At 31.1% G+C, this 25,002-nt stretch overlaps 3 protein-coding genes across 6 annotated transcripts; 1 reads left to right on the forward strand and 2 right to left on the reverse strand.

The window, feature by feature from the left end:
• The first annotated feature begins 2,196 nt into the window (after nucleotides 1-2,196).
• LOC101253042 (elongator complex protein 4) lies at nucleotides 2,197-7,725 on the forward strand. 4 transcript variants are annotated; one of them, XM_069291757.1, is made up of 10 exons: nucleotides 2,237-2,353; nucleotides 2,989-3,281; nucleotides 3,674-3,827; nucleotides 3,958-4,184; nucleotides 4,312-4,378; nucleotides 5,260-5,416; nucleotides 6,008-6,086; nucleotides 6,349-6,508; nucleotides 6,583-6,674; nucleotides 7,116-7,725. In XM_069291757.1, exons 3-10 carry the CDS (start codon nucleotides 3,695-3,697, stop codon nucleotides 7,281-7,283), a joined length of 1,083 nt encoding a protein of 360 aa, XP_069147858.1. In that variant the 5' UTR covers nucleotides 2,237-2,353; nucleotides 2,989-3,281; nucleotides 3,674-3,694; the 3' UTR covers nucleotides 7,284-7,725. The 4 variants fall into 4 exon arrangements, with proteins under 4 accessions (XP_010312664.1, XP_069147858.1, XP_069147857.1 ...); XM_069291756.1 differs by having other exon boundaries at nucleotides 2,989-3,134; XM_019211223.3 differs by having other exon boundaries at nucleotides 2,254-2,353; nucleotides 3,062-3,134.
• A 3,099-nt stretch (nucleotides 7,726-10,824) lies between these two features.
• LOC101253340 (8-hydroxygeraniol dehydrogenase-like) lies at nucleotides 10,825-15,365 on the reverse strand. Its single transcript, XM_004250121.5, has 5 exons — nucleotides 14,828-15,365; nucleotides 14,024-14,137; nucleotides 12,620-13,130; nucleotides 11,803-11,956; nucleotides 10,825-11,343 (listed from the first exon to the last, which is right to left on the reverse strand). The coding sequence occupies exons 1-5, from the start codon at nucleotides 14,923-14,925 to the stop codon at nucleotides 11,141-11,143; spliced, it is 1,080 nt and encodes a 359-aa protein (XP_004250169.1). The 5' UTR covers nucleotides 14,926-15,365; the 3' UTR covers nucleotides 10,825-11,140.
• Nucleotides 15,366-19,428: 4,063 nt separating this feature from the next.
• LOC101265396 (8-hydroxygeraniol dehydrogenase-like) lies at nucleotides 19,429-23,651 on the reverse strand. Its single transcript, XM_010314367.3, has 5 exons — nucleotides 23,461-23,651; nucleotides 22,609-22,722; nucleotides 20,842-21,352; nucleotides 20,200-20,353; nucleotides 19,429-19,736 (listed from the first exon to the last, which is right to left on the reverse strand). Exons 1-5 carry the CDS (start codon nucleotides 23,556-23,558, stop codon nucleotides 19,534-19,536), a joined length of 1,080 nt encoding a protein of 359 aa, XP_010312669.1. The 5' UTR covers nucleotides 23,559-23,651; the 3' UTR covers nucleotides 19,429-19,533.
• Between the last annotated feature and the right edge of the window lie 1,351 nt (nucleotides 23,652-25,002).

Consider the following 25,002-nt stretch of genomic DNA (forward strand, 5'->3'; position numbering starts at 1 on the left):
AATATAATGTGACACAACAAATTATAAACAAAGTGCCATACATAATATACAAAAAAAAAAAAAAAGTTGTATACATAATATATATATGTGATATATAATATGTGCTGGAAAATAAACGTGTAGACGCCCTAAAATAAGAGCTAAGTGACAGATAATAGCTTAGAGAGTGATACTCGTGAAAGGAAGAACCCTGGCTGGATTCCCGTGAGAAACAAACACAATATACATACACATCAAGCTTTCACCCCACCCCCACCCCCACCCCATCAAACTCCGTGCAGGAACGGATCTAGAAATTTTCATTACGAGTACAAATAAAGTAAATCGTATACATCAGAAATTTAGTTTATGCAACGGTAAAGGCATAACTCGTTCATATACGAATTCAACTAAAGTCAGTAATTTTTAATTATTTTTATAGTGATTATTTTAATAATGTGTGTCTATATATATATATATATATATTGATTGATTGGGATTGCGAAAGACTATAATAAAGAACGTATGATATAACATAATAAAAAAATTATTTTTAGAAAAAAACTTAATCGTGTTATAGTGAAATGTTGTTACATGTGATATGGTGATTGTTATATATAGGGATCTAAGCTAAGCTAAAGGTAGAATATTAAATTTAGAATTTAGTTGTAATTTTTAAATTTATACCCCTTTTTTTTTGTTATTTATCAAAAAGGTTTATCATGCATTAATACCTACACTTATTTTAGCTAGTAATAGTAATTAGTAATATTTGGGATTTTTTTTTTTTTGGAATATGGACTAGTAGCTTTGGTTTTTTAAGGTCTACATTTTATAGTGACATATATATTATGATATATTTTGAATCACAAGTTTTGAAAAGCATAAATGCTTATATATCACCATGTCAATATTCAATAGTTAAAACTGACCGTAAAAAAATAATTTTATTTCTTAACCAAATTCATCAAACAAGCATACACTATGTTCAATTATAACTCTAACCCAAGCTAACTCTGGCCCATCGCCGAACCTTGTTATTGACTCTAATATAATTTTTTGTTATGATCAAACACTTGTCATAATATAACTAATTAGATTTACAAGGAAGTAACTTTATTTCTTAACCAAGCTCATAATCAAATAGACATGATATTCGACCATGACTTTGGCATAAGTCATTCCCCGCTTATCATCTAAGACTTGTATTAACGTTAATACTCAGAATTTTATTTTTCATAAATTTCGTATCAATTTTAATCGTATTACATAAAAAATATATATATATTTACATGTAAATAAGGAAAATGTCAAGGTGGTCAATGAATGGGCAAAGTTAAGTACAAAAATTTAAAGTAGATTGCCATTTGTTCAGAGAAGTCACATGTAAGTCGAAAAATAGTCCAAAAATCTCCATAACGGCAAATCAGCAAGTACTTCTGTCACACTGCAAAATTTGAAGAAAAAAAAATGCAGACAGACAGACAAAGACTAAGTTCGATTCATTTTAATTTATGTGATATTTTTTAATTAATTATAACAGATAATAATATATTTTTATATTTATTAATAATTTAATTTTTTAAAAGAATTGTTATAACCTTGATTAGGGGTGTCTATGGTTTGAATAAAAATTGATCAGATTGAAGTAATAAATCAATTTTATTTGAAATAACTAAAAATTTTATCTATGTATTCTAGAAACATGTATCTAGTGCCGAGTAAGATTTATCTATGTATACCAGATACATGCATATAGATATATGTATCTAGTATGATTCACATAGATTAGGATACATGATTATTTTCCCATCTCGCTTGCATCTCTCCTTATACAATGTATCTCGTAAAAAAATACATACATCTATGTGTATCGTCCTCAAGATCTAATAGAAAATTCTTAATCTATATGTAAAAGACTGGCGAACAAGATTTATCTATGTACCTTAGATACATGTATCTAGTATAATGTCACTTGCATAATATAATATATCTCGAACAATTTACATCTAATTTGATCCTTTAAATCTCGAGTTACATGTATTTGAACGTATTTGGACATATCAAGATATGATGAGATTCTTAATATTGCAAACTAGCGTATATCTAAGTAATTAACTCATAAACTAATGTCGTTTATGTAAGTTTTCGGTTGATTAAACACTAACCTTAAAATGTTGTTTTGAGCCGGCCCAAAGATAAGCCCAACTAAAGGCCCATATTGATGGAGGACAAGAAATTTGCCAAGTCCCCCAATTTAACAAAAACTAACTTTGCCGCTCTAAAATTTGCTCCCAAATTCTTTTTTGGTCCAAATTCTTAGAAGTAGAGAGCCATAATCGAAGAAGACGAAGTTTCAGTAGCATAATTACTTGTAAGTATTCGTCTCAGTTTTCCTTTTAGTCGCAGTTTGAGTTTCATAGTTGTGATTTTACAGTATGCACACCAGTTGTTTGATAAAATGCGTAGTAGAATTGTTTATCTCTTATGTCAATTGATATTTTGCTTTTAGTTTGATAAATCATTGTGAATTGTAGTTTCAAATTGTGGGTGTCTTGAATTGATTGGTAAAACAGAGAAAAAATTGAGATTGTGAAGAAAAAATGTGATCTTTGCTATGATAGACGGTGATTCTTGATAGTATAATGATTGTAGATTTGCTGTAAACTATAGCCCAGTATACTAGACTTCAAACCTAGACTGTAAAACAAGCAAAAAAAATCATTGGGAAAAAGAACACCTCGATCACCATCTTTTCACCTTCAAAATCATGTAAATCACTATCGTTCCTCCATATCCAAGAGACACGGTCTCTCCCTCCCAAAATCACCAAAAACCTGATCTTTAACTTCCTGGAAACTGCCACAAATTCTCTTACTTCGTCCTCTTTCCATCGGAGAGAATGCTACACCCTCTTAGCTTCCTGTAGCTCCATCATATTTTTTGTCGCTGTCTCTGAAGTACTTTTATTTCTCGTTCTATTTGGAATTTTCCTGGTCTGGTTTGCAGGTTGTTGTTGACCTGCATACTACACTCTAAATCTAGACTGTAAAACAAGAATAAAGAATTCATTGGGATTTAGGTTAGAAACAGAGGGGAGAACAGCCGCTTGGAGGAACAACAAAAGAGGGAGCAGCATACACTCCTTTTCTCTGGTGATTTCTCTTTTTCAAATGCCGTGAAGGCTGTAGTTTTTTCTTGAGGAAAAAGAACAACTCTATCACCTCTATCAATTTCTCAGTATGAATGGGAAAAAGATGCTAACTTTGAGGAGGGTTGATGATTAAGATAAGAATAAAATGGTAATTGGACAATGAAATATTTCTCGTTTTTTAGTTATTTGAATCATTTTCAAATGCTACTGATTAACTTATCTTTTTATTTATGTATCAATATTGTTGTTAACTTGAATTACCATGTTAGTGATGGTGTTTTAATTGGTACATATTTTATTTATAAATGGAGTATAAGTTTACTTTTTAGTTGAAAGTGGGCTGTTGGGTTTTGATTATGAATTAGTTAATTTTAACAAGTTTAGAAATAATTAATTTCTATGTTCTGTTAAACTTCTACTATGATAAGATCATTGATGGCACTAAATTTTCATTTGCTAGCCATACCATATGATTTGAAATTTTTACAATTTAGTTGAGCTTGATTTTGTTCCTATTTTTGTTTCCTTCTTTTTATGAAGAGTTGATCTATAAGAAGCTTCATGGCTTCAAGTAGACCGCGCGGCGGCAGTTTTTCCAGAAACATATCTAGTGCAGCTACAGCGCAGATTCCTGGAGTTAAGCTTGGTCCAAATGGCACATCATTTCTTTCATCAGGCATACCAGATCTTGACCGTAATTCCCACTACACCTCCTTTAGTCTCTTTTTCTTTGTTTTCTTTGTCATTATTATTTCTCTTTCTATAATTACTAAAGAATCATAAATGAATTTTTGTTCTATTTGTTTGTTATACTATCTTTTCAGAGATTTTGGGTGGTGGCTTTACTTTGGGAAGCCTAGTCATGGTTATGGAAGACCCTGAGGCTCCTCATCATATGCTTTTACTGAGAAATTTCATGTCTCAGGGTCTGATTCACAAGCAACCCCTACTTTATGCCAGCCCAGAAAGAGATCCACGAGGATTTCTTGGAACTTTGCCTAGTCCAATGGCTTCTAAGGAGGAGAAGTCTAATGAACGACCTTCAGAACAGGTTTATACCTTGCTTTCCCAATTGCCAACATCTTAATATAATATTATATATGAACGTATCGTACATGATAATGTAGACCTTGTTGGTTCCTATATGTTTGAACTTTTCGATTCACTTTGATTCACAGGACGCGAATTTAAGAATCGCTTGGCAATATAAGAAGTACTTTGGGGAACAAACAGAGGTCCAAAGAGGTATGAGCACACTTGACGCCTTATTTGCTTCAACTCATTCACTTTTGAACTCATAGGATGTATAATGATTATTTTTCTTCAGAACTTGATTTCAGTTGATTAAAATATTCCTTTTCTTGCAAAATCCAAGATCAAGTTTTATTTTGAATTGGTCTTTGCAATGTGAAGAGGTGACAAAAGATATCTATGATATCAATTACTGGTTAAAGTGTAAAGAAAGAGGAAGCGGATCTAGTCACGAGTTTGCTAAGGGGAATCTGTTGTGAGATTGACTCAATAATGTCCTAGAGGAACTAACAGATGAACCTTTATGTCTCTGGTGAAACGTTCAACAGAATGATGCTTTTTGAAGTTCCTATTTACTATTTTGCAGTTTGCTTAATTCCATGATAATATATTTCTTACACTTAAACATCTTGTAAGTATGAGTGGCACTAAATGTTGAAATAGTTCTGCAACCAAGCTCTTATATAGAATAGAATTTTCTGCCAGTTGAGACTTGTCCAGGATTTGGGTGTTAGTGATACTCCACTTGTCTCCACGAACTTTACTTCTAAAAAGAAATTCTTAAAGGGCATATGTTGACTATTAATCTGGTAGTCGGTGTTGATTTTTAACTCCTTATTTCTGCCCACTTGACTCTTGGAAATAATATCATCCATTATAAAGATTACTGGCAGTTTGAAGGGTTTGGGTTGTTGTCAATAAGCGTTGTAAGTGTGAGTCATGTTTCTGTAATCAAGTACTTTGTCAATTATTCTTTTTGTAGTTGCACTCTCTCTATGTAGAAGACTTCCTATTCCTTTGTTTGTAATTATACTGTTAATTGAGAGTGAGATTTATGCTGAATCTGAAGATGAGCGCGTGCAATATATATGCAGGTGGGAAAGCTGAATATTGCAACGACTTTGACTTACGAAAGCCCCTAGAAAGGCACTTCTATAGTGGACAGCGGGTTGATTGCATTAGTCTTCGAGATTCTCCTAATCTAGTGCCTCTACTTGAACGATGCTCAACCTTTTCAGCTCAAATATCAAAGTATTGGCATATCCCTTTTTTTTTTGCCGTACATTCAGTTATAGTTTTCATGTTGGCTGTGATTTATGAACCAAAATTGTTATTTGTCAAATGTCAAGTCGCCCAATCAAGGGATAAGGATACTTCAACTATAACTGAATATGAGACGGAATAGTACTTTTTATTAGTTGTTCATTTGGAATCTGAGACGGAATAGTACTTCTGTTATTTGAATCGTGAAACAATATGTGATATTTTACTAATCATTCTTTTATTCAAAAACGTTATCGTTGCATCTGAATTGAGAATCAATTACCGTTTCATGAAATATACACACACACATATGATAGACATCATTAAGCTAGTGATTTCATTGAGAAGAAAATTACTGATATTGTTAATGAAGCATCAAATTCTGCTATTTTTGTCAGTTTCCCTTCCCGATATTGCTATGATCAGGATGATCTTTCAATTTGTTGTTTTTGTCAATTAAGTTCTGTTACCTGTTTTAACAATATTGGTGTGAATTTTCATTCTGTGGCTCCTTTAGTTTTAATTATATAGGATTGATCTGTTGAATATGTTGTAAAAGTTTCTCCTATATAATGTCAGATCTGATGGCAACATCACATGTGCCGGTCGTATTGCCATTCAGTCGCTATGTTCACCTCAGTGCGACTTCTCTGACAAGGTTATTTTCTGAATTTTGGTAACTTGAATCTAGTTTATGCTTGTAACTTTTTTGCCTGTATTAGTCACTGACTAGGCTGTTAAAATCATGGTCTTTTGTTGTTTGCATAAAGGTTGTTTTCTTTTCTGGGTGGGTGGGTGGGAAGGAAGGGTATCACGGAAGAACAAATGTTTGATGAAACTGTTTTGTGCTCCATTTGGGTTCATATTTCCCTCTGACTGTTCATTGCAAAATTTGATGTTGTATTTGCATCTCGTTATAGGATTGGGAGATGCTCTCTTTTATAAGATCCTTGAAAGGCATGGTTCGATCTTCAGGTGCAGTTGCGGTCATATCCTTTCCACCCTCACTTGTCTCGCCAGCCTTTTTAAAGAGGTGGCAGCATCTGGCTGATACCTTGATATCTGTCAAAGCAATTCCTGGTATACCTTTGTTTAATTCATTATAGAAAGTTTCATTTTGTTTTAGTATAAAATGTGATTAAAGTTTGCTGCAGATGAGGACAAAGAATTGGCGAAACTCCTAACTGGTTACCAAGACATGCTGGGCCTTCTGAGTGTACACAAAGTAGCTCGCATAAATACACAGGTGAATTTAACCTTTTTTGCATTAACTACTAGGTTTGATGCCGTCCTAAAATTTTCTGGGGTACACTTTTCCTTACTTATTGTTGATAAATGGGTAAATGAGCTTGGCTTTTAGTGCAGATTCAATATTCTTGGCTTTTAACTCAAAGAAACTAAACATTTTTTTTAAAAAACATATACGAGTTGACTGAATGGACTTTATTCTTGGCTTAGGCTTCTCTTCTTTCCTTATCTAAAACTTAAGTATGATTAAGGTACATGACTATTATCAGAAATAACTGAGAAGTACCAGTAAGGTGGACTTCAATGACAGGCTTTGATAATAACAGAGTAAAACACTTGTTTTGGAGCTTTAATCAACATCTGTGTGCGCGCGCGTGCATGTGGATAATATTTCTATCCATCAAACACATCAGATTAGTTGATCCAAATCTTTTAACAGGTCCCTGCAATTTTGGAAGCAACAACATTCTCAATGAAGCTGCGAAAGCGAAGAGCATTGGTTTTAGAATGCCTTAATCAAGCCCCAGTTGATGGCTCAAGTGGTAGTTCATATGGTACTTCTGGTGCTTGTTCTGGAAGTTCTAAGACCGGGAACCTCGACTTCTAGTCAATATTATGCGTGTGACACCAATTTCTCTCAACCTATGCCAAGTTCTAAGACCGGGAACCAAATGCTGGATTTGCTGATCTATGTCAGATTGCAAGGTTTAGTATTACTGTCCGTTGCGAGGTCCTGTGAAAGCTGGATCTAGCAAACATTCTTATGTTTCTGTCACATATTCTGAACTTCGTCAATGAAAGCTGTTCAAGAAGAGGATTGCCAGGACGCGTATTTTTTCTCACTGTATTATAGATTCATAGTGCTTTACAGTAGCAAGATTTAGTTTACATGGCATCGATTCATAGCAGGAGCTTTAATTCACCGGGCTGCCCTTTTTTTTCTTTTGTTTTCTATTGTATTGAAGGATATGCATTACAGTAACTTGTCTGTGTTGATAACTCCCACTGTAAGAAGCCTTTTCATTAATTGATCGTTGTGTCTAGATTAATTCTTTCTGTCATGCTTTGATTATATTTGTTTTGAACTGAGGGTCTATTGGAAACAGTTTTTCCACCCTACAAAGGTAGAGATAATATCTGCGTATATTTTACTCAGTGGGATGACATTAGTATGTTTGTGTGGCTGCATTGAAGATGAAAACACTTTTAACAATTTCCAATATTTGAGAAGCTACTCATAATACATCATATATGTTGTAAACTAATCTATAGAGAGGATAAAGATGCACAAAGCATTCTGCGTTCATGGAATGGGGCCGCACTTCGAGGATCCGATTGTAAACTAATGTATTACAAGAAGAAATCAATTTCACCATTTTATGCCCAAAACATCACATAATACTAGAATCAAATGAAACATAATTCTTAGGTTAAGGTTGCTGCACTTCACATTCCACATACTCGACTTGTGGGATTACACCAGATATATGTTGTTTTTGTAAAACTCGGAATCACTCTGCTCGAAGGGTCTTAGCAACGTCAATGACAAACCTATATTTAACGTCCCCTTTGGCGAGACGTTCCAGTATTCTCAACTTTAACGTCCCCATTCATTCTTCAACTGATGAATATCAGAATGACAGATACCACAGTAAAGAACCTGCAATTTAACATCCTTATCGCCCGTTGCCCTGCAACCACATAATTTGAAAACCGAAAGAATACAAACATTAATCAAGATGATCACAAACAAAATCTTGTCCTAAAAAGAGGACCATTCCAAACATTTGATCGTTTAGATGGACGTCGGGTTAAAGTCAACTATAGTGTGAACAACAACAACGACATATTTAGTGTAGTTCCACAGGTACATAGAGACGTTGTTTCTGATAGAACGTGAACATCATGATTATTAAGGAAAAAAAGATGATAAAAAGGATGTATACTTTCTAAAGAAGTTGATCTTTTTTGTTACTAAAGTTTCAAAGTGATTAACTCTATATTATTATGGTGTTTTAAGTGTGGTACAAATTGCATTTAGTCAATTTTGTAGGGAATCTAATTCTTTAAAATAATTGCTTTGTTTACTATTAGAGTTGTTAATATGGACAGAACATTTAGAAAGTGTTCTTTTGATTGGACCTTAAACAAAACATATTTGGCCTTCATAATTTACTTAAGAATTTATGTGACTAACAAAAAATGTTTTATTTAGTTTCCGCACTTTGTTCGGTATCTGTTTGAATACTGAAATTCAAAATTTCTAATTAAAGATGAAGGTACCCTCTCGTAATCTAGGATGGTCAACAAACAATGGTTGACAATGGAAATGACTAATAAAATATATTTTCTGTGTCTCAATTTATGTGATACATTTTTCTTTTCAGTCAATTTTAAAAAGAATGATGCATTTCTATACTTACTGAGATGATTTTGTCACACAAACATATTTATTTTAGACCACAAATTTCAATAATCTTTCGTACTTTATTAAACTTCGTGGCAAGTCAAACAATATCACATAAATTTGTATAGAGGGAATATCATTTTTAGTTCTAAGGGAATGAGATCAAGAAGTTGTGATTTTTTCTGGTAGTTTACTCATCTTTCTGAAGTATCAAAGTTGGAAAAACTCATATATCATTGTCTCCATATACTCTTTCTATGTTTTTCTTTTATTACGATGACATCTTGACCAATTTTCTCACACCTCGACTAATCATCAGGTACATACTATCTCCCACTAGCAAAAGGTACCAAGCAACTTGTTCCGAGAAAATGTTCTATAAAAAGAAATCACCTAATACTTTTCACCGCGTCTGAAAGACCGAAAATGTTCTATAATAAGAGATCACATAATTCCAACATTTGAGAAGCCACTCAAAATATATTATGCATGCATATTCTTTAGTAATGTTCAATCAAAAGTCATCGTTTAACGCCCAAAACATCATATGACGAAATACTAGAATAACATGAAGAAGAACACTTACTCTATGACAATACACATTTGTTTTTTCATTTTAGTTACCTGTAACTGATCAGGATCAGTACTAATCAAAAACAAAAACAAAAACAACGAAAACAACTTTTAGCGGTAAGACCTGCTTAAACTGTTCCCTACTTAGATTCCATCACTATGTGAGACTACCACTGCAACAAAAACAACTTTTAGCGACAATAAATTGAATAGGTTCGGTCTATAGTCATTAGGGCTTTCTAAATACAATCTACTCCCTCCGTTTATGACGACCTCCTTTTTTTTTTAGTTTGTTTAAAAAAGAACGATTTTTTTTTCGTATCAATGTTTAAGTAATATAATATGATGATTCAGATTAGTTTATTTTTAATTGGAGATTTCGGATTCGAATTCTGAAAGTGAATCAAATCATGTTAAAAGTGTAGTCCTTATAAAATGAATGTACATATATTTAATCAGACTTAAATACAAATATTAAACAGAAACGAAATTTTTTAAAAAAAGTGGAACAAATTGATGTCATTGGTGATGTATTAGAGAACTAAATCCTTAAATAGTGTTGCCAATATGGACTGGTTGTTATGTTGTCTTAGAAAAAAAAGGTGATGTTTTTGAATAGTAGTTAGATAGAATATGTTTTTTTTAATCGTGATATCTGAATAAGTTTATGTTTAATTTTGTTCATAAAATTTGAACGGATAAATAAAAGTTATTTAATATTTTTATTTTGATAGAAAATTGAACTAGAATCTTAGAAATTTCAACTAAATTAATTGGCCATCTTAAATGGGATAGTTAATTTTTAAAACATAATTTAGACAAGTTAATCATGTTTGTTATACCGTCATTTTCTTTAAAGTAAAAGTTTAGTGGAGTTAATCATCTCATCTTATCTTATTAAGTTCATAGTATTTTATTAAGTAATAATGTGGATACGGGAATTTATTTTGAAAATGACTTTTAAAGTTGGAATCCAATTGAGTTGGCTGATTATAAATAATAAATATATAAGTGTGTGATTCTCTAAATAAAAATTTGAAAAGTACAAAATATATTAGAGATAAAATCGCCAAAAAATGGACTAAAATCATAAGTCAATTTATAGCTTTTAACTTATTTTGACGAGAGCAAGATAAGTGATACATCTTATGAGTATGAATGCAGAATATATAAGTAAAATTAAAATATCTCGTATTAATATATCCCATCAAGAAAAAGAAGATAAACAAATCGATCGGAGTGTGGGTGTGTAGGAGGAAAGGGGAGAGGGATAGATAGATCGAAAACTCAGCTATTCAAAGCGGAGCATAGAAAGGTCGTGATATAATAAGACAAACTCTTTTGACTTTCAAAGTTGTGAACAACTTAACATAACTAAGCAAAGACACAAACATACTAAAAACAAGACTTCTTAAGAAAAGAAAAAAAACAACATCAAGAAAATCAACAATGATTTTCAAGAACCAAAAATTTTGGTTTTGAGATTAAACATTGTTCATTTTCTTGTCCATGTCTAGCACGAATCGATACTTGACATCGTTTTTAACAAGGCGTTCCAACGCTGTATTCACGTAGTCCATTGCTACGACTTCAACATCTGGTGTTATGTTATGCTTTGCTGCAAAATCTAACATTTCTTGAGTCTCTTTCATTCCTCCCATTGCACTCCCAGCAATTGTCTTCCTTCCTGTTTTCCACATTATACACTTAAAAACTTCACTATGAACTTAAATAATTTAAAGAGTACGTAACAACAACGATAATAAGGCATAATATATAAATAGACATTTAAATTTGACATCGATCGACAAGTAAACGTTCCAATTTTGATAGTGCATATCTAAACACCTCAACTTGATCTTAATTATGATCTATAGTATAAATTTCTAACTGATTAGCGGTGGGAAGAACCTTTGTCTCTAGTAGTGTCTAGATGATCATTTTATAAGTTGGAATGTTCAACAGACACAATGAAACGAGTTGAGGTGTCTAGACGTGTACACTTTACAGTTGTGACTAAATTTGAATGTATATTTATGTATCGTGACCAATATACAAAATCCAAATATAAATATTAAGACTTTTTTTTTATATTGCGTCCTATCTTTAGCTAAGTCAAACGATAGAATTCGAAGAGTAAACTTACCCAAGATTAATGGAAATACTGGCATTTCAAGTGGTTGAGGAATTGCACCAACAATAATATGTTTACCATGAGGCTTTAACATACCAAGATATGGTAAAAGTGGATGAACTGCTGAAACTGTATCAATAATTCCATCCAATGAACACATTGCACCCTGTTACATTAATTCGAGATTTTAAAATTAAAAATCATAAATTTCAACTAGAGGTGACAAAATCGACCCAATCTTTTAATAACCAGTCAAAATTTAAATGAGTTGAGTTATGATCTGCCTGTTAATTTGGTTGAATCCGAATGATCCATCATATAAATGACCGGTTAGAATGTATGTTTGACCAAACTTCTAAAAAGTCAAAAAAAAATAATGTGACTTTACAAAAAGATTTAACTTGACAAAATAGATGTGTTTGTTTGGGCTTAAAAGTGTTTTAGTAGCAAAGGTTGAAAAAATATATTCTCCGATAGTTCTTTCGAAATATTGGTCAAGTACAAATTGCTTACATTGATATTGGAAAAAGCGTTTTTCAAAATGATTATCAGAACACAAAAATTTTCTTTCAAAATTACTTTTTGATAAGCAATTACAAGTAAAAACATTTTTTTAAAATAGGTAGAATATTGAAGTCTGATCAAATAAAGCTATATATATGAAACATGTTATGACTCACTTTTGACCAAAATCAACTTCAAATGGACCGAATCATGACTCGTTTACTAATTTGATTTGGCACGCTCAATTACCCCCTTATAATTTAAAACAACATTGTATATACGATATTCATTTAAAAGTCAAAATAAATCCCCGAAATATACAAACCTGAATTTGCTGAGGATCGTTGCTGAGTAAAAACTTATCTGCACCGAGATGTTGAAGTGCTTCCTCTTTTTTACTAGGAGAAGTACTTATAACTGTGACATTAGCCCCAAAAGCCTTAGCAAATTTGACAGCCATATGGCCCAGCCCACCAAGGCCCACAACACCAATGTTCAATCCAGGCTTATCAAGCCCATAATATTTCATTGGGCTATAAGTTGTTATACCAGCACATAACAATGGTGCAGCTTCCATCGGTAAATTCTCCGGCCAACGGACCGCGAAATGCTCATCGACTACCATGATATCGGAGTAACCACCGTACGTCATCGTTCCGTCGATGTACATTTGACCATATGCTTGTATTTGTTGAGGACAATAATTTTCAAGATCATTTGAACAATTGTCACATTTTTTACATGATCCTACTAGACATCCAACACCAACTTTGTCACCAATTTTAAATTTACCAACTTTGTTACCAACTTCTGTCACCACACCCACAATCTCATGCCTATAATTGAAAAATTAAAGTAAAAAAAATAAAAGTACATAAATGTTAGTAACATTGATAAATTAAATGGCAACAAGTTTGTAGTAGGGCCATGGTGTATATATTGTATAGTTATTGACTCTATTATTAGTTCACCAACATTGGAGGTTAGCTTTAAATGCTAACTTTAATACATACACATTCCCTCCATCCGTCTCAAAAAAACTATGTGTCAGTAATTTGCTTTTACACGCTTCTTAAAAAATATTCTTTTCGTTTATAATTGCTTGTCATGTTAAGGTTATGCATATTCCTCAAGTAAAATTTAATATAATGTGTAATTTGACTAATATAACCCTATTATTAAGGGTAAATTTGAAAAAAGTGACTAATTGTTTCTTGATTATTTAAATTGACAATTTATCTTGGACATCTATTTTTAATATATCTGCCAAATAATTGTGGACTGAGGAAGTATAATTTAGGAGAAGTTTTTGATTATTGTACCCTTATTTATGTCTTAAAATATGAGTAATTACCCTCTATTGAAAATTTGCTCTCTTTATGTGTCATCTCAATCAATTGGTTTGTCTATAATGTGCAAAAATGATTGATACTCGCTATGTCTCAAATTATTTGTCGTGTTTCCTTTTTACACATTCTTAAGAAATATTAATTAGAAATGGTTTAAACTATTTTGTGCTTATTTATGTGTTAAGATATAATCACTCTTAATTGAGTTTCTACTCTGTTTACGTCTCATCTCTATCAATTGAGTTATTTGTAATTTTCAAGACTAATTATTAAGAATAAAATAAAAATATAAAATAAGATAAGTTATCTGCCACGACAGTTAAAAAAATTACTAATTGAACTTTAATGAGTATAATTATTAGATAAAGTGATTTTCTTACCCTGGTACAACAGGATATCTGGTGACTCCCCATTCATTCTTGAGAAAGTGAAGATCTGTGTGGCAAACTCCACAATACAAGATCTTGAATTGCACATCTTTCTCCCCAGTAGCCCTGCACCCATACACACATTATATCATTTTTTTTTAAAACGGTACACGAAGTATCTCGTGTTTACGTAGTTTAGAAAAGGATTGCATTATTAAAAATTACTATTTCTCATTAAAATTTTCATTCGAGAGACATTTTTTACCTATTTTCACAGTTATTTTAATTGAATTGGTGAGAAAAGAAAAAATAGTAGTGTGTTTCCACACGAAAAAATTAAGAAGCTGTTAAAATTTCAGTAAGAATGGATCTGTTTTTCATTATGCATTTTCTTAACTAGTGAGCTAGTTCGGTAATAAATAGTTGAAAAAAAATAATGTTTTATGACATTAGTTTCTCATTGATTCGCGATACGAAAAGCCCCTATTTCTAACGGTCATGAATCCATCGTTCAAACTTGTGATCACCTATAGGTCACATAGAGACAATTTTACAATTACTTGAAAATTTTCCTCCAAAAAGAAATGCACTATGCAAAAAGAAAATATTTACACAATCAGATCAAAGATATACGTCATATGAGAGCATTAATTTGTAGTCATATAAGAATGATATCTACCATACTATGATAAGTTAAATTACATTAAACAAATAATAACATAAAAGAATCTTTGCACTGTCAATTTATATAACTTAAATTTGAATTTTTCATACATATAGAACTATAATTTGGACTTGTAATAATATAATTAGTACCTTCTTGAAAAGTTGAAAGGAGTAAGAACACCAGAAGTATCTCTAGCTGCCCATCCAAAAGCCTTAATTGGATGTTCTTCTTCTGGGGATTTTGCCATTTCTCCTAAATAAATAAATATAACACAAAGATATATAAAATATTAAAATTATGAATGACTAGAAATATGAGATTGAGGAAACTCAAAAGGGGAAGTCAATATTTATACTAGTTTGATAAGGTTTTTGCTTTTATTGTTATTTTTACTAGTTTTTTTTTAAAAAAATATTTAACGGATTTGAGGCAAATTTTTATTATATTTCTATGTCTCGAATTATTTATCGTATTTTTTTCTTCTTTCATATGACCCTTAAAGGAAATTTTAGGCATATCGGCTTGAAATATAATTTTTTCATTAAGTTTTATTTATTTTTAACACGTGTCATCTTGCAGTTTTCAAGAAAAATTATACGAAGGACAAAATCAAGGGAAAATGTCTTGAATTTTTTAAAAGACAAATAATTTAATATTGAAAATTAAATACGATAGATAATTTGAGACGAAGAAGGGATATGAGACCTAATGAAAAGGTATTTTTGAGGGTAAAAGTAGTTGTGAAGTTAGAGAAATGTAGTAAATGATTGTCATAATGGAGCAACTACCAAGTTTGATGAAAGTTAACATAAAGACAATTATTTGCAATCAATTGTGTTTTTTCTAAAACTGATTTTTTTAAAACCTAACAACTAATTTTTACTACATTAACTAAAAATGCATTACATGATCTTTAAGTATATATTTTTGTTTAATTAAAATAAATTTAATATCATCTGAGAATATGATTTAGTAGTGAACAATGAAGTGAATGAAAAATCATAAGATCACACACGTATAATCTAAAAAAATTATTTAATAAAATAATTATTAATTAAAATATACCCAAATTAAATCAGACACTACAATTACTAACAAGTATTTCCAGTTAATACAATTAATATAACCACAAGATATGGACAAATGATGGGTGCAGTGTCGGTCTGCAGAAATAATCTTGAATTCTTGATGCATGTGATACATTTGTTTGGTGGGAAAAAAAGTATTATTTTTTTAAAATATCTTTTTTTTTAACAATTATTATGCTATATTAATGCATAGAAAGGTTCAAAGATTTAAAAGGATGCAATTGCATTATTTACAATCTATCTAGGGAAAGTAGAAAGCCAAATAATTTTGTGTACTAACAAAATAAAAAGTTTTGCTAAATTATGTGCTATCAAATTCCAAGACCTTGAAATATGCATTACATTAACCACTTCAAAGTACTTCATAAGGTTCCAAATATCTTCACAAGTAGTCTCTATCTCCCATGAGACTATAATTCTTTGTAGTACCATATCTACCACATTTTTTGCCATACAAATCGTAATTGCTTCAGCAGTGATGGCTTTCCCAACGTATTGAATCGGGGTGCCAAAGGCATGAAGCACGTTACCATAGCTATCCATAGCCATCACGCCAATGCTTGCAGTCTTTTTTTCCTTATGTACACTAGCATCTGGAAACACAACAATACCATCTTGTGCCACAGTTATATTTCTATCATCATTACAAGAATGTATAACTCTAGGGAGAGATGGAGGGATCAAATTGTTTTCATACTCATGAAAATCAAAAAGAACTTTGTCAACAATATTCTTAGTATCAACAACTTCTCCATTAAAACTCTTTGAGTTTCTAGCCTTCCAAATTTGCCACATAATGGAAATACTTAATTTAATCATCTCTATAGAGTCGGGATAATTTTTAACATTTGTAAAAAGATCATTCCACCAACGAGCAAAATCTACTATATATTCTAAGCTAGGCCAATTGATGGGGCAAATTTTCCAAACTAATTGAGCACTGACACACCTAAACAACATGCCGTTTCATTCTCAAGTCCACAACCCTTACACACTTCACAAATATGTCTCAGTCTCCTAGCAATTATGTGGTTGATCGGTCAAAATGTATTTCCAAATAAAGTGTTTATACTTGTTCTTAATATTCATAGACTATAAAAACTTCCAGAATTCTTTTGAAAAAGATTGATTACTAGATTGGGCTCTTTCATTACTCACTTGTTCACACCTAATCATTTCCCTAGCTAAGTGGTATCCTGATTTAACCTCATACTTCCCAGACTTGGTATGGTGCCAAATATTCTTATCGGAAGAGCCTGTGGTTGAAATAGATATAGAGACTATTGTATGAAAATCATTTGGGTAGAAATACTTCTGAAGATCATCCAATTTGCATGCATGGGTATTTTCCTCTATAAGATCTTTCACTCTCAACTCGACATCTATTTGAGCTAGCATCTAACTAGGTTGGAATCTACAAGAGTTAGGAATCCAAGGATCTGTCCACACTTTAATACAATCTCCAGAGTCTACCCTCCATCTAATGCCCTTTTGTAAGAGATCTCTACCCTAAATAATGTTTTTCCATATCCAAGAACTATTAGATGAACAAGTGGCTTTAAGGAAGAAAGTATGTGAAAAATATTTACTCTTCATGATTCTAACAAGTAAAGACTCTTTTTTCGGTTAAAATTTGCCAAGCAAGCTTTGCCAATAATGCTTGATTAAACGACTTTAAATCTCTAATGCCTATTCCCCCTTTAAACTTAGCTAAACATAGATTCTCCCATTTTTAAAAGTGCATCTTTCTTTTATCCTTATCATGCCCCCACCAAAAATTAGAGAAGATAGTCGTAATCTCTTTATATAAGGAATCCGAAGTTGAAAACATGATAGGGCATAAGATGGAATTGCAGATAATACAGATTTAAGCATCACTTCTTTTGCTGCTAGAACTTAGGAAGTTATTTTTTCATCCTTTTATTTTGGACTTCACCCTATCTTTAATAAATTAGCATCTTTTTCTTAGATCTTCTGTGTTATTCCGTTGTAGTTGTCCTAACACTTCATTAATACTATCTTTATCAATATCAAAACAGTTTATACTAAAGAAAATAGTTGATTTAGTGAAGTTTACCTTTTGTCCCTAACACTTGTATTTTGGGTATTCGCCTTACAAAAGATAAATGAGTCATCAACGAAAAATAAATGATTAATTGTAAGACCTCCTCTATTTAAGCTTAGCCCTTGTATATTCCCACATTATTCTGCATGATTTAAGAATCTAGAGAGACCTTCGACACATAAGAGGAAAAGGTATGGAGAAAGTGGATCTCCTTGCCTTATCCTCTAGTAGGTTTCACTCCTCCCGCTATGTTCCATTAATATTAAATTTATATGCAGGGGTGGTGATGCATTGTATAATCCAATTACTAAAAGTTTCATGGAAACTCATATTAGCAAGTAATTTTTGAATATAAATCGACTCAACTCGATCATAAGCTTTAGCCATATCTAGCTTAAGGGTCATATATTTTTGTTTTCCGCGTCTTTTATTTTTAAGAAGATGAATGAACTCATGCGCTAGGACAACATTATCTACTATTTGTCGTTTTCCAATAAAAGCAAATTGATTTGGAGAGATAATATTGGGTAGGTAGACTTTCAGTCTCTTAACAATAATTTTAGCAATAATTTTGTACATTGTAGAGCATAAACTTATGAGTCGAAATTGACTCACATCACTAGGATTTTTCACTTTAGGAATCAAAATTATAAGAGTCTTATTCCAAGAAGGTAGCAGATATCCTAAATTAAAAAGGTTTTTGCAGCTTCACAAATATTAACGGAGTTAATATTCCAATACCTTTGAAAGAAGAAGGGTGTCATTCCGTCTACTCCTGGAGCTTCTAAAGAATGCATATAAAAAATTGCTTGTTTAATTTCCTCGTCTGCTATTCCTTTAGTTAACATATCATTAACCGAATCATCTACTAAGGTAGGGACTAGATTAAGAACGTGATCAATATCTATAGGTCGGGAAGTAGTGAATAAATTTTTATAAAATCTTTTTACCTCTATTACAATATCATTATAATCAAAAATTCAACTTCCATCATCTAAAATAAGCCCCTTAATATTGTTACACTTACACCTTTAAATCGTTTTCATATGAAGAAAATAAGTATTCTTATCTCCTTCCTGAAGCCCATAAGGCTCTAAATTTTAAAAAAATATTGGATCAGTTTAATTGTTGTATAATAACTTTTTAAAGAAATATGTTTCTCAAAAATACGAAATATAATATTTTTAGTGGAATTAAAAAAACAAGTTTTATAATTAATATTAATGTGTTATTTCGATTATATTTGGAGTACACCTCATCTTCAGTTTCATCGCTGAAGTCTTTAGCTCAATTTTTTTTATTTAATATATATAAACTAAAAAAATTAGATATTGACAATTTTAAAAGACTAGAATTTAAAATCTTGAGCAACATCAAATTTAAAGATTGATAATTATGAAAAAATTGGCTAATGGACGTGCCACGTCAAATCAATAATAATTTAACGAGTTGAGTTATAATCCGTTATTTGACTCTTTTTTTTCCAGTCCCAAGCGAATCTTGAACAGATAAAATTTTAGTTCGTTTATTAATTTGATTCATCCAAATATATAAACAAATTTGAAGATTAGGAATTCAAAATAACAAAGATTTAAGGGTATTGAAAAACACCTTAATGGCCAAAAATCTACTATTTTGGCTATAAATGTTCGTTTTATTTTAAATTCATAAGAATAGTATTCAGACTAGCTTTCACATATATTTAATCATCTTTCAATGTTTTTCCAATATCGAGCACAAATCGATACTTGACATCCGATTTCGAAAGACGTCCCATAGCAATATTCACATAATCCATTGAAATAACTTCAACTTGAGGTGTAATATTATGTTTTGCTGCAAAATCAAGCATTTCTTGTGTCTCTTTCATGCCTCCAATAATGCTTCCTCCCATTATTTTCCTACCTAAAAATTGAAGAGTCCAAATTATAAAGAAATAAAAAGAGAATTAAGAAAAATTAGAGGAATAAATTAATAAACCCTTAAAATTCAATAAATCTTACGTAGACAGTTAAATTACGACATGTTTTAATCGAGCATTTGAACATATAATGATAAAATGTTAAAATTTTTAGAAAAACTTTTGTGTGTATATTCAAGACCTATCATATAGATAAGTTAAGTATATAAATTCTCACATCCTTTAATCATATACATTTGTCTCAATTGGAACTAAGTCTGAGGCTAATAAATATAATTAAAAGAAGTGACATCTTTTTAGTGGTTATTCTTATCTACGTAATTGACTAACTTTCAAATTTTGAGTAATATTAACACTTTTCATGTGTTCAAATATTCAATATAACACTAATTTAAACGTCAAAATAAAATTTATTAAAAATATTATATATTGATGTATTTCTTTTACCCATAAGCAAGGGGAAAACTGGCAACTCAAGTGGCTTTGGTGGTAAACCAACCATTACAAGCTTTCCATGAGGCTTTAATATACTGAGCAATGGAGCAATTGGATGTTCTGCTGAAACTGTGTCTATAATTCCATCCAATGTGCCTGTTGCACCCTGCAATATAATAATAATACTAACTCATACGATATCTGATATCCATATATATGTTTATCAACTCGTAGACACTATCAAACACTCACATATTAACGATATATTTATGTAAAATAGGTAAGTACAATTCGACAAGCATTAGTTAATTCAAGACCACAAGACTGAAGGACATTTTGATACTTCGGCATTTCATTAGTTTAAGACCACAGATTCAAAAATCATTGTGCTTTCTAAAATTTTGTGTCAAGTCAAAACCAGACGAACAAATTAAAATGAAGAAAACATTGACCGACACATCTTAATTCGAGCAAACATTAGAGGATTTATAATAAGACATGTACACCCATACTGTTTTAAAAGGCGAACAATGTCTCACTTAATACAATCTTAATAGTTTTTAGATGGCAAATATTTAGTCGATATCGAGATGTCAAACTAGTTAACAAGTGTATAATAATTGTAATTTTCAAGCATAAACATAGAAAAAATACCTTAATTTGTTCTTGATCATGGCTAATCAAGAATGAATTAGCACCAAGGTGTTTAATTGCTTCATCTTTCTTATTAATAGAAGTACTAATAACAGTCACATTGCATCCAAAAGCCTTTGCAAATTTGACAGCCATATGGCCCAGCCCACCAAGGCCCACAACACCAATGTTCAATCCAGGCTTATCAAGCCCAAAATATTTCAATGGGCTATATGTTGTGATACCGGCACACAACAATGGGGCAGCTTCCATCGGTAAATTCTCCGGCCAACGGAGCACGAAATGCTCGTTGGCCACCATGAGATCGGAGTAGCCACCGTATGTGGTGGTTCCGTCATAGTAGGTTGTACTATACGTACCAATGTGGCTAGGACAATATTGTTCGAGGTCATTGGTACAACTATCACATTTTCGACATGATCCTACGAGTACTCCAACACCTACATTGTCCCCCACCTTCACTTTTTCTACCTTGCCACCGACCTCGGTTACCACACCCACAATCTCGTGCCTGTAAAAACACATGTAAAATATTGTTTGAACGTAGGTTCGATATCTAAATATTTTTATACAAATATAAAAATTATATAAAAGAAAGAATCTAAACATGTCAAGATTTAACTTCGAAATTATTTTTAATGAAATTATTATTTTCACCTTGACACACAGGGTTTGTATAAAAGAAAGAATCTAGACATGTCAAGATTTAACTTCGAAATTATTTTTAATCTTAAGCAGAAATTATTATTTTCACCTTGACACACAGAGTAATAAGCAATAGTACAAAAAGACCAAAAAAATTAAAATTAAATATGTAATAATTATAACATATGCAACTTAGATTGTATCAAAAACAAGTGAATTTATGACTACCACATATATTGTTTGGGACCATAACATGTTATGTGCAATTATTAATAGTTAGGTACAAACAATATTGGCACTTGTCTTCAAAGAATATGCCGATTTTATTTTTCATCTGGTATTCGATAATGATGAATTCAGAGTTTTATTTCAAAATTTTAAAATCTTAATAATATTTACAAAAATATATATATATTCAGAAATCATTAATAAAATTAGCTTTTGGTCCATCGATTGAGATGGTACTCACTTAAGCATTTCTTTTTACCCTTCTTTGATGAGGGTTAATATCTCCTTAATGAATACGCCTATGCATTGAGTTTTTTTGTTTTTTTTGTTTTTAAAAAAAAAAGAAATTAAAATTGTTGGAAACTCATAACTTTTAATTCCAAAATTACTAATCCTGGAACAAAAAAACTCCTACTGAATGTAGCATAAGTTAATCCCAAATTTGTTATCGAAATTATCAACAAAAAAAAATTAAATTTGATTGGAGAAAATGAGTTGGTCAAAGACTCAAAGATACAACAAAATATTTTCGTTGAAAGTTTTGTTTCAAACCAAAAAGGAAAAACAACCCCAGAGGAAACAAGGTGAGTGGATTTATGAAATATATTCTCTCCTTTTTTCTCGGCAGATCGACAATGATAATATATTCGGTATAATTTTATAAGTAAGGTCAGTGATAAATAACATATATACATAATTTATTCCTATTTTTTTGATGTAGCCGTCTAGAGAGGTTAGAAAAGTGTGATCAATCATTACAGAATTGAAAGAAAAATAACAACAGCAATAAACAAAGCAATCATAGTATTAGATAAATAGTAAAATTTAAGAAAAGACTACTAAAATACTAGTTAATTTTGCATAATTTAAATATTTTTAAAATAATGAATTTACCCTGGCACAATAGGGTACTTGGAATTATCCCATTCATTCTTGAGCATATGAAGATCTGAGTGACAAATTCCACAATACAACACTTTGAATTGTACATCATTCTCACCAGTAGCCCTACACACACAAATAACAATAATAATTAAAAAATAATTAAATAATAATAAGGGATAATGTCCAAGTATCCTCTTAACCAATGTTCGAAATATCAGAGACACACTTATACTATACTAAGGTCCTATTACCCCTGAACTTATTTTATTAATAATTTTTTACCCCTTTTTAGCCTATGTGGCACTATCTGGTGGGCCCAACGATGGTTGACTTTTTTTTTCAAACTAGTGCCACGTAGGCTAAAAGGGGTAGAAAATTACTTATAAATAAGTTCAGGGATAATAGGATCTTAGTATAGTATAAGTGTGTCTCTGAGATTTCGGACATAGGTTGAGGAGGTACTTGTGCATTTTCCCTAATAATAATTAAGAGATTGAGCATTTTAGAACACTATGATCTTAACAAAACTAGAGTTAATATTATGTATAATCATGGGTGAAACCAGAGAAAGCGGAAACGGATCATCTGAACCTTCTTTGATGTAAAAAATAATATATACGTAATTAAGGTCAATTTTGTGTATGATAAACTTCTTAGTGAAAATCATTTCAAACTATTATGTACAATATTAAAAGTATATATATATATATATATATGGATTAGTATAGTTCTTAATAAGAATCATCGAGTTCAAGTCTCTGAAAATGATTTTTTTTTATTTTATTAATAATATCTTCACTAACAATAAATATGAAACACGCAAACTCTCGAACCATAATATAAATATCGAATACAATATACCTTCTAGAAAAGTTGAAAGGAGAAAGAACACCCAAAGTGTCTCTAGCTGCCCATCCAAATGCCTTAATTGGGTGCTCAATTTCATGAGATTTTGCCATTTTACCCCCAAAGTAGAGTTAATTAAATTCACCTAAAAAAGTAAATAACCAAAACAAAAGGTTGAAACAGAAGAAAATGTGTATAAAATTAAAACAAAATGCCCATTTGATATTCATATTTATATATTAAGAAAAAGTGTAGATTTTGGTTGATTGGTCCAATCATTTCTCAATTTCTAATCCCTAAAGGATAAAAACGTGCAAAAAGAGATAAAACTCTCTCCATATATATATATATATATATATATATATATATATATATATATATACTCGTTTTATTCGTTTTGTTTAATCTATATTGACTTGACAGTTTATTTAAAACAATATTTGTTAGAGATTTATTTTTTCTTAAAATAACCTTATTAATTATGTTTTGATGATTTAAATTTGACAACTTATATTTTATGTAGTTATTTATTGAAAAAACTTATCCGCGTGTTTACATCAAACTAATTCAATTTTCATTATTATGTGATTTAATGAAGTAAAATACATGTTAATTAATTAAGGTTAAATAAAATGAAATATAAATTTAAACACATGACATGCATGTATTAGATTGATGCAAATACCGATACAGATAAGTTTTAGCCTTTATTTAACAGTATAGTACTGAGAGGAAAATAATAAATTTCTCTTGATTTGCTAAAATAGATAAGTAAAAAATAATAATCTATTTATAGTATAATGTCACGACTCAAATCGAGTCATGAGTGGCACCCACATTTAACACCCTAGGTGGACGAATCAATAACTTTAACCCCAACTTATATTTATCATTCAACTTAGAAAATATTAACCATAATGCGGAAGTTTAAATTTTATTAGTGTAAGAAATACAAATCCATTATACTCTACTATAAGTCATTCCCAAAACCTGAAAGTCATCACATCAAGGACATCTAATCTCTAAATACTAAGTCTAAGAGTATCAAAGACACCACAATAAATGAAATAAAGTAATTTGTGTTCGAAAACTAAGGACATCAGGTGATGACCGGGAGAATCCAACACAAGCTCGAATGAATAGCTCATTCTTGAACCTGATATGTCGAGACTGGCTAGAGCTGAGGGGCGAATTAAAGTCGTTGGTATACTCGCTGCTCTCCATAAAAGGAAAACAAAGAAAAATACAAGTAGGGCTCAGTACAGGGCAACATGTACTGAGTCGGCCAACCCAAAATAGAAACTAATATACAATGAATAATAGTATAAAATCAACTATAACACTTAGCAAGTGACAAGCAACAAACAACATGAACCAGTAATAACAACACTAAAGTAAGTAGGCAAACAATCATAATATCAAGTACACATATGGGGACTCATGTCTCAACACCACGCTCATTTGAGAAATGAGTTCTTTGAGATTGAGTACATTAAGTTAATTCAATATCTTTTTCCTTTAATATTATCGTGTCGAAACATGACACTCCGATTCAAT

The sequence above is a fragment of the Solanum lycopersicum genome, chromosome 11 (genome assembly GCF_036512215.1).
Source record: "Solanum lycopersicum chromosome 11, SLM_r2.1".
In the NCBI taxonomy this organism is placed as follows: domain Eukaryota; kingdom Viridiplantae; phylum Streptophyta; class Magnoliopsida; order Solanales; family Solanaceae; genus Solanum; species Solanum lycopersicum.

Excerpts from the sequence above, each read along its gene's own strand:
- LOC101253042 (XM_010314362.3), top strand. The coding sequence starts at position 3,695 with ATGGCTTCAAGTAGACCGCGCGGCGGCAGTTTTTCCAGAAACATATCT. Across the intron at positions 3,828-3,957 it reads AGGCATACCAGATCTTGACC|AGATTTTGGGTGGTGGCTTT; the intron begins GTAATTCCCACT and ends CTATCTTTTCAG. Across the intron at positions 6,675-7,115 it reads TAGCTCGCATAAATACACAG|GTCCCTGCAATTTTGGAAGC; the intron begins GTGAATTTAACC and ends ATCTTTTAACAG.
- LOC101253340 (XM_004250121.5), bottom strand. The coding sequence starts at position 14,925 with ATGGCAAAATCCCCAGAAGAAGAACATCCAATTAAGGCTTTTGGATGG. Across the intron at positions 14,138-14,827 it reads CCTTTCAACTTTTCAAGAAG|GGCTACTGGGGAGAAAGATG; the intron begins GTACTAATTATA and ends GTATGGGTGCAG. Across the intron at positions 11,957-12,619 it reads ACGATCCTCAGCAAATTCAG|GGTGCAATGTGTTCATTGGA; the intron begins GTTTGTATATTT and ends TTAATGTAACAG.
- LOC101265396 (XM_010314367.3), bottom strand. The coding sequence starts at position 23,558 with ATGGCAAAATCTCATGAAATTGAGCACCCAATTAAGGCATTTGGATGG. Across the intron at positions 21,353-22,608 it reads AAGTACCCTATTGTGCCAGG|GCACGAGATTGTGGGTGTGG; the intron begins GTAAATTCATTA and ends GTGTTTTTACAG. Across the intron at positions 19,737-20,199 it reads AGTTTTCCCCTTGCTTATGG|GTAGGAAAATAATGGGAGGA; the intron begins GTAAAAGAAATA and ends TTCAATTTTTAG.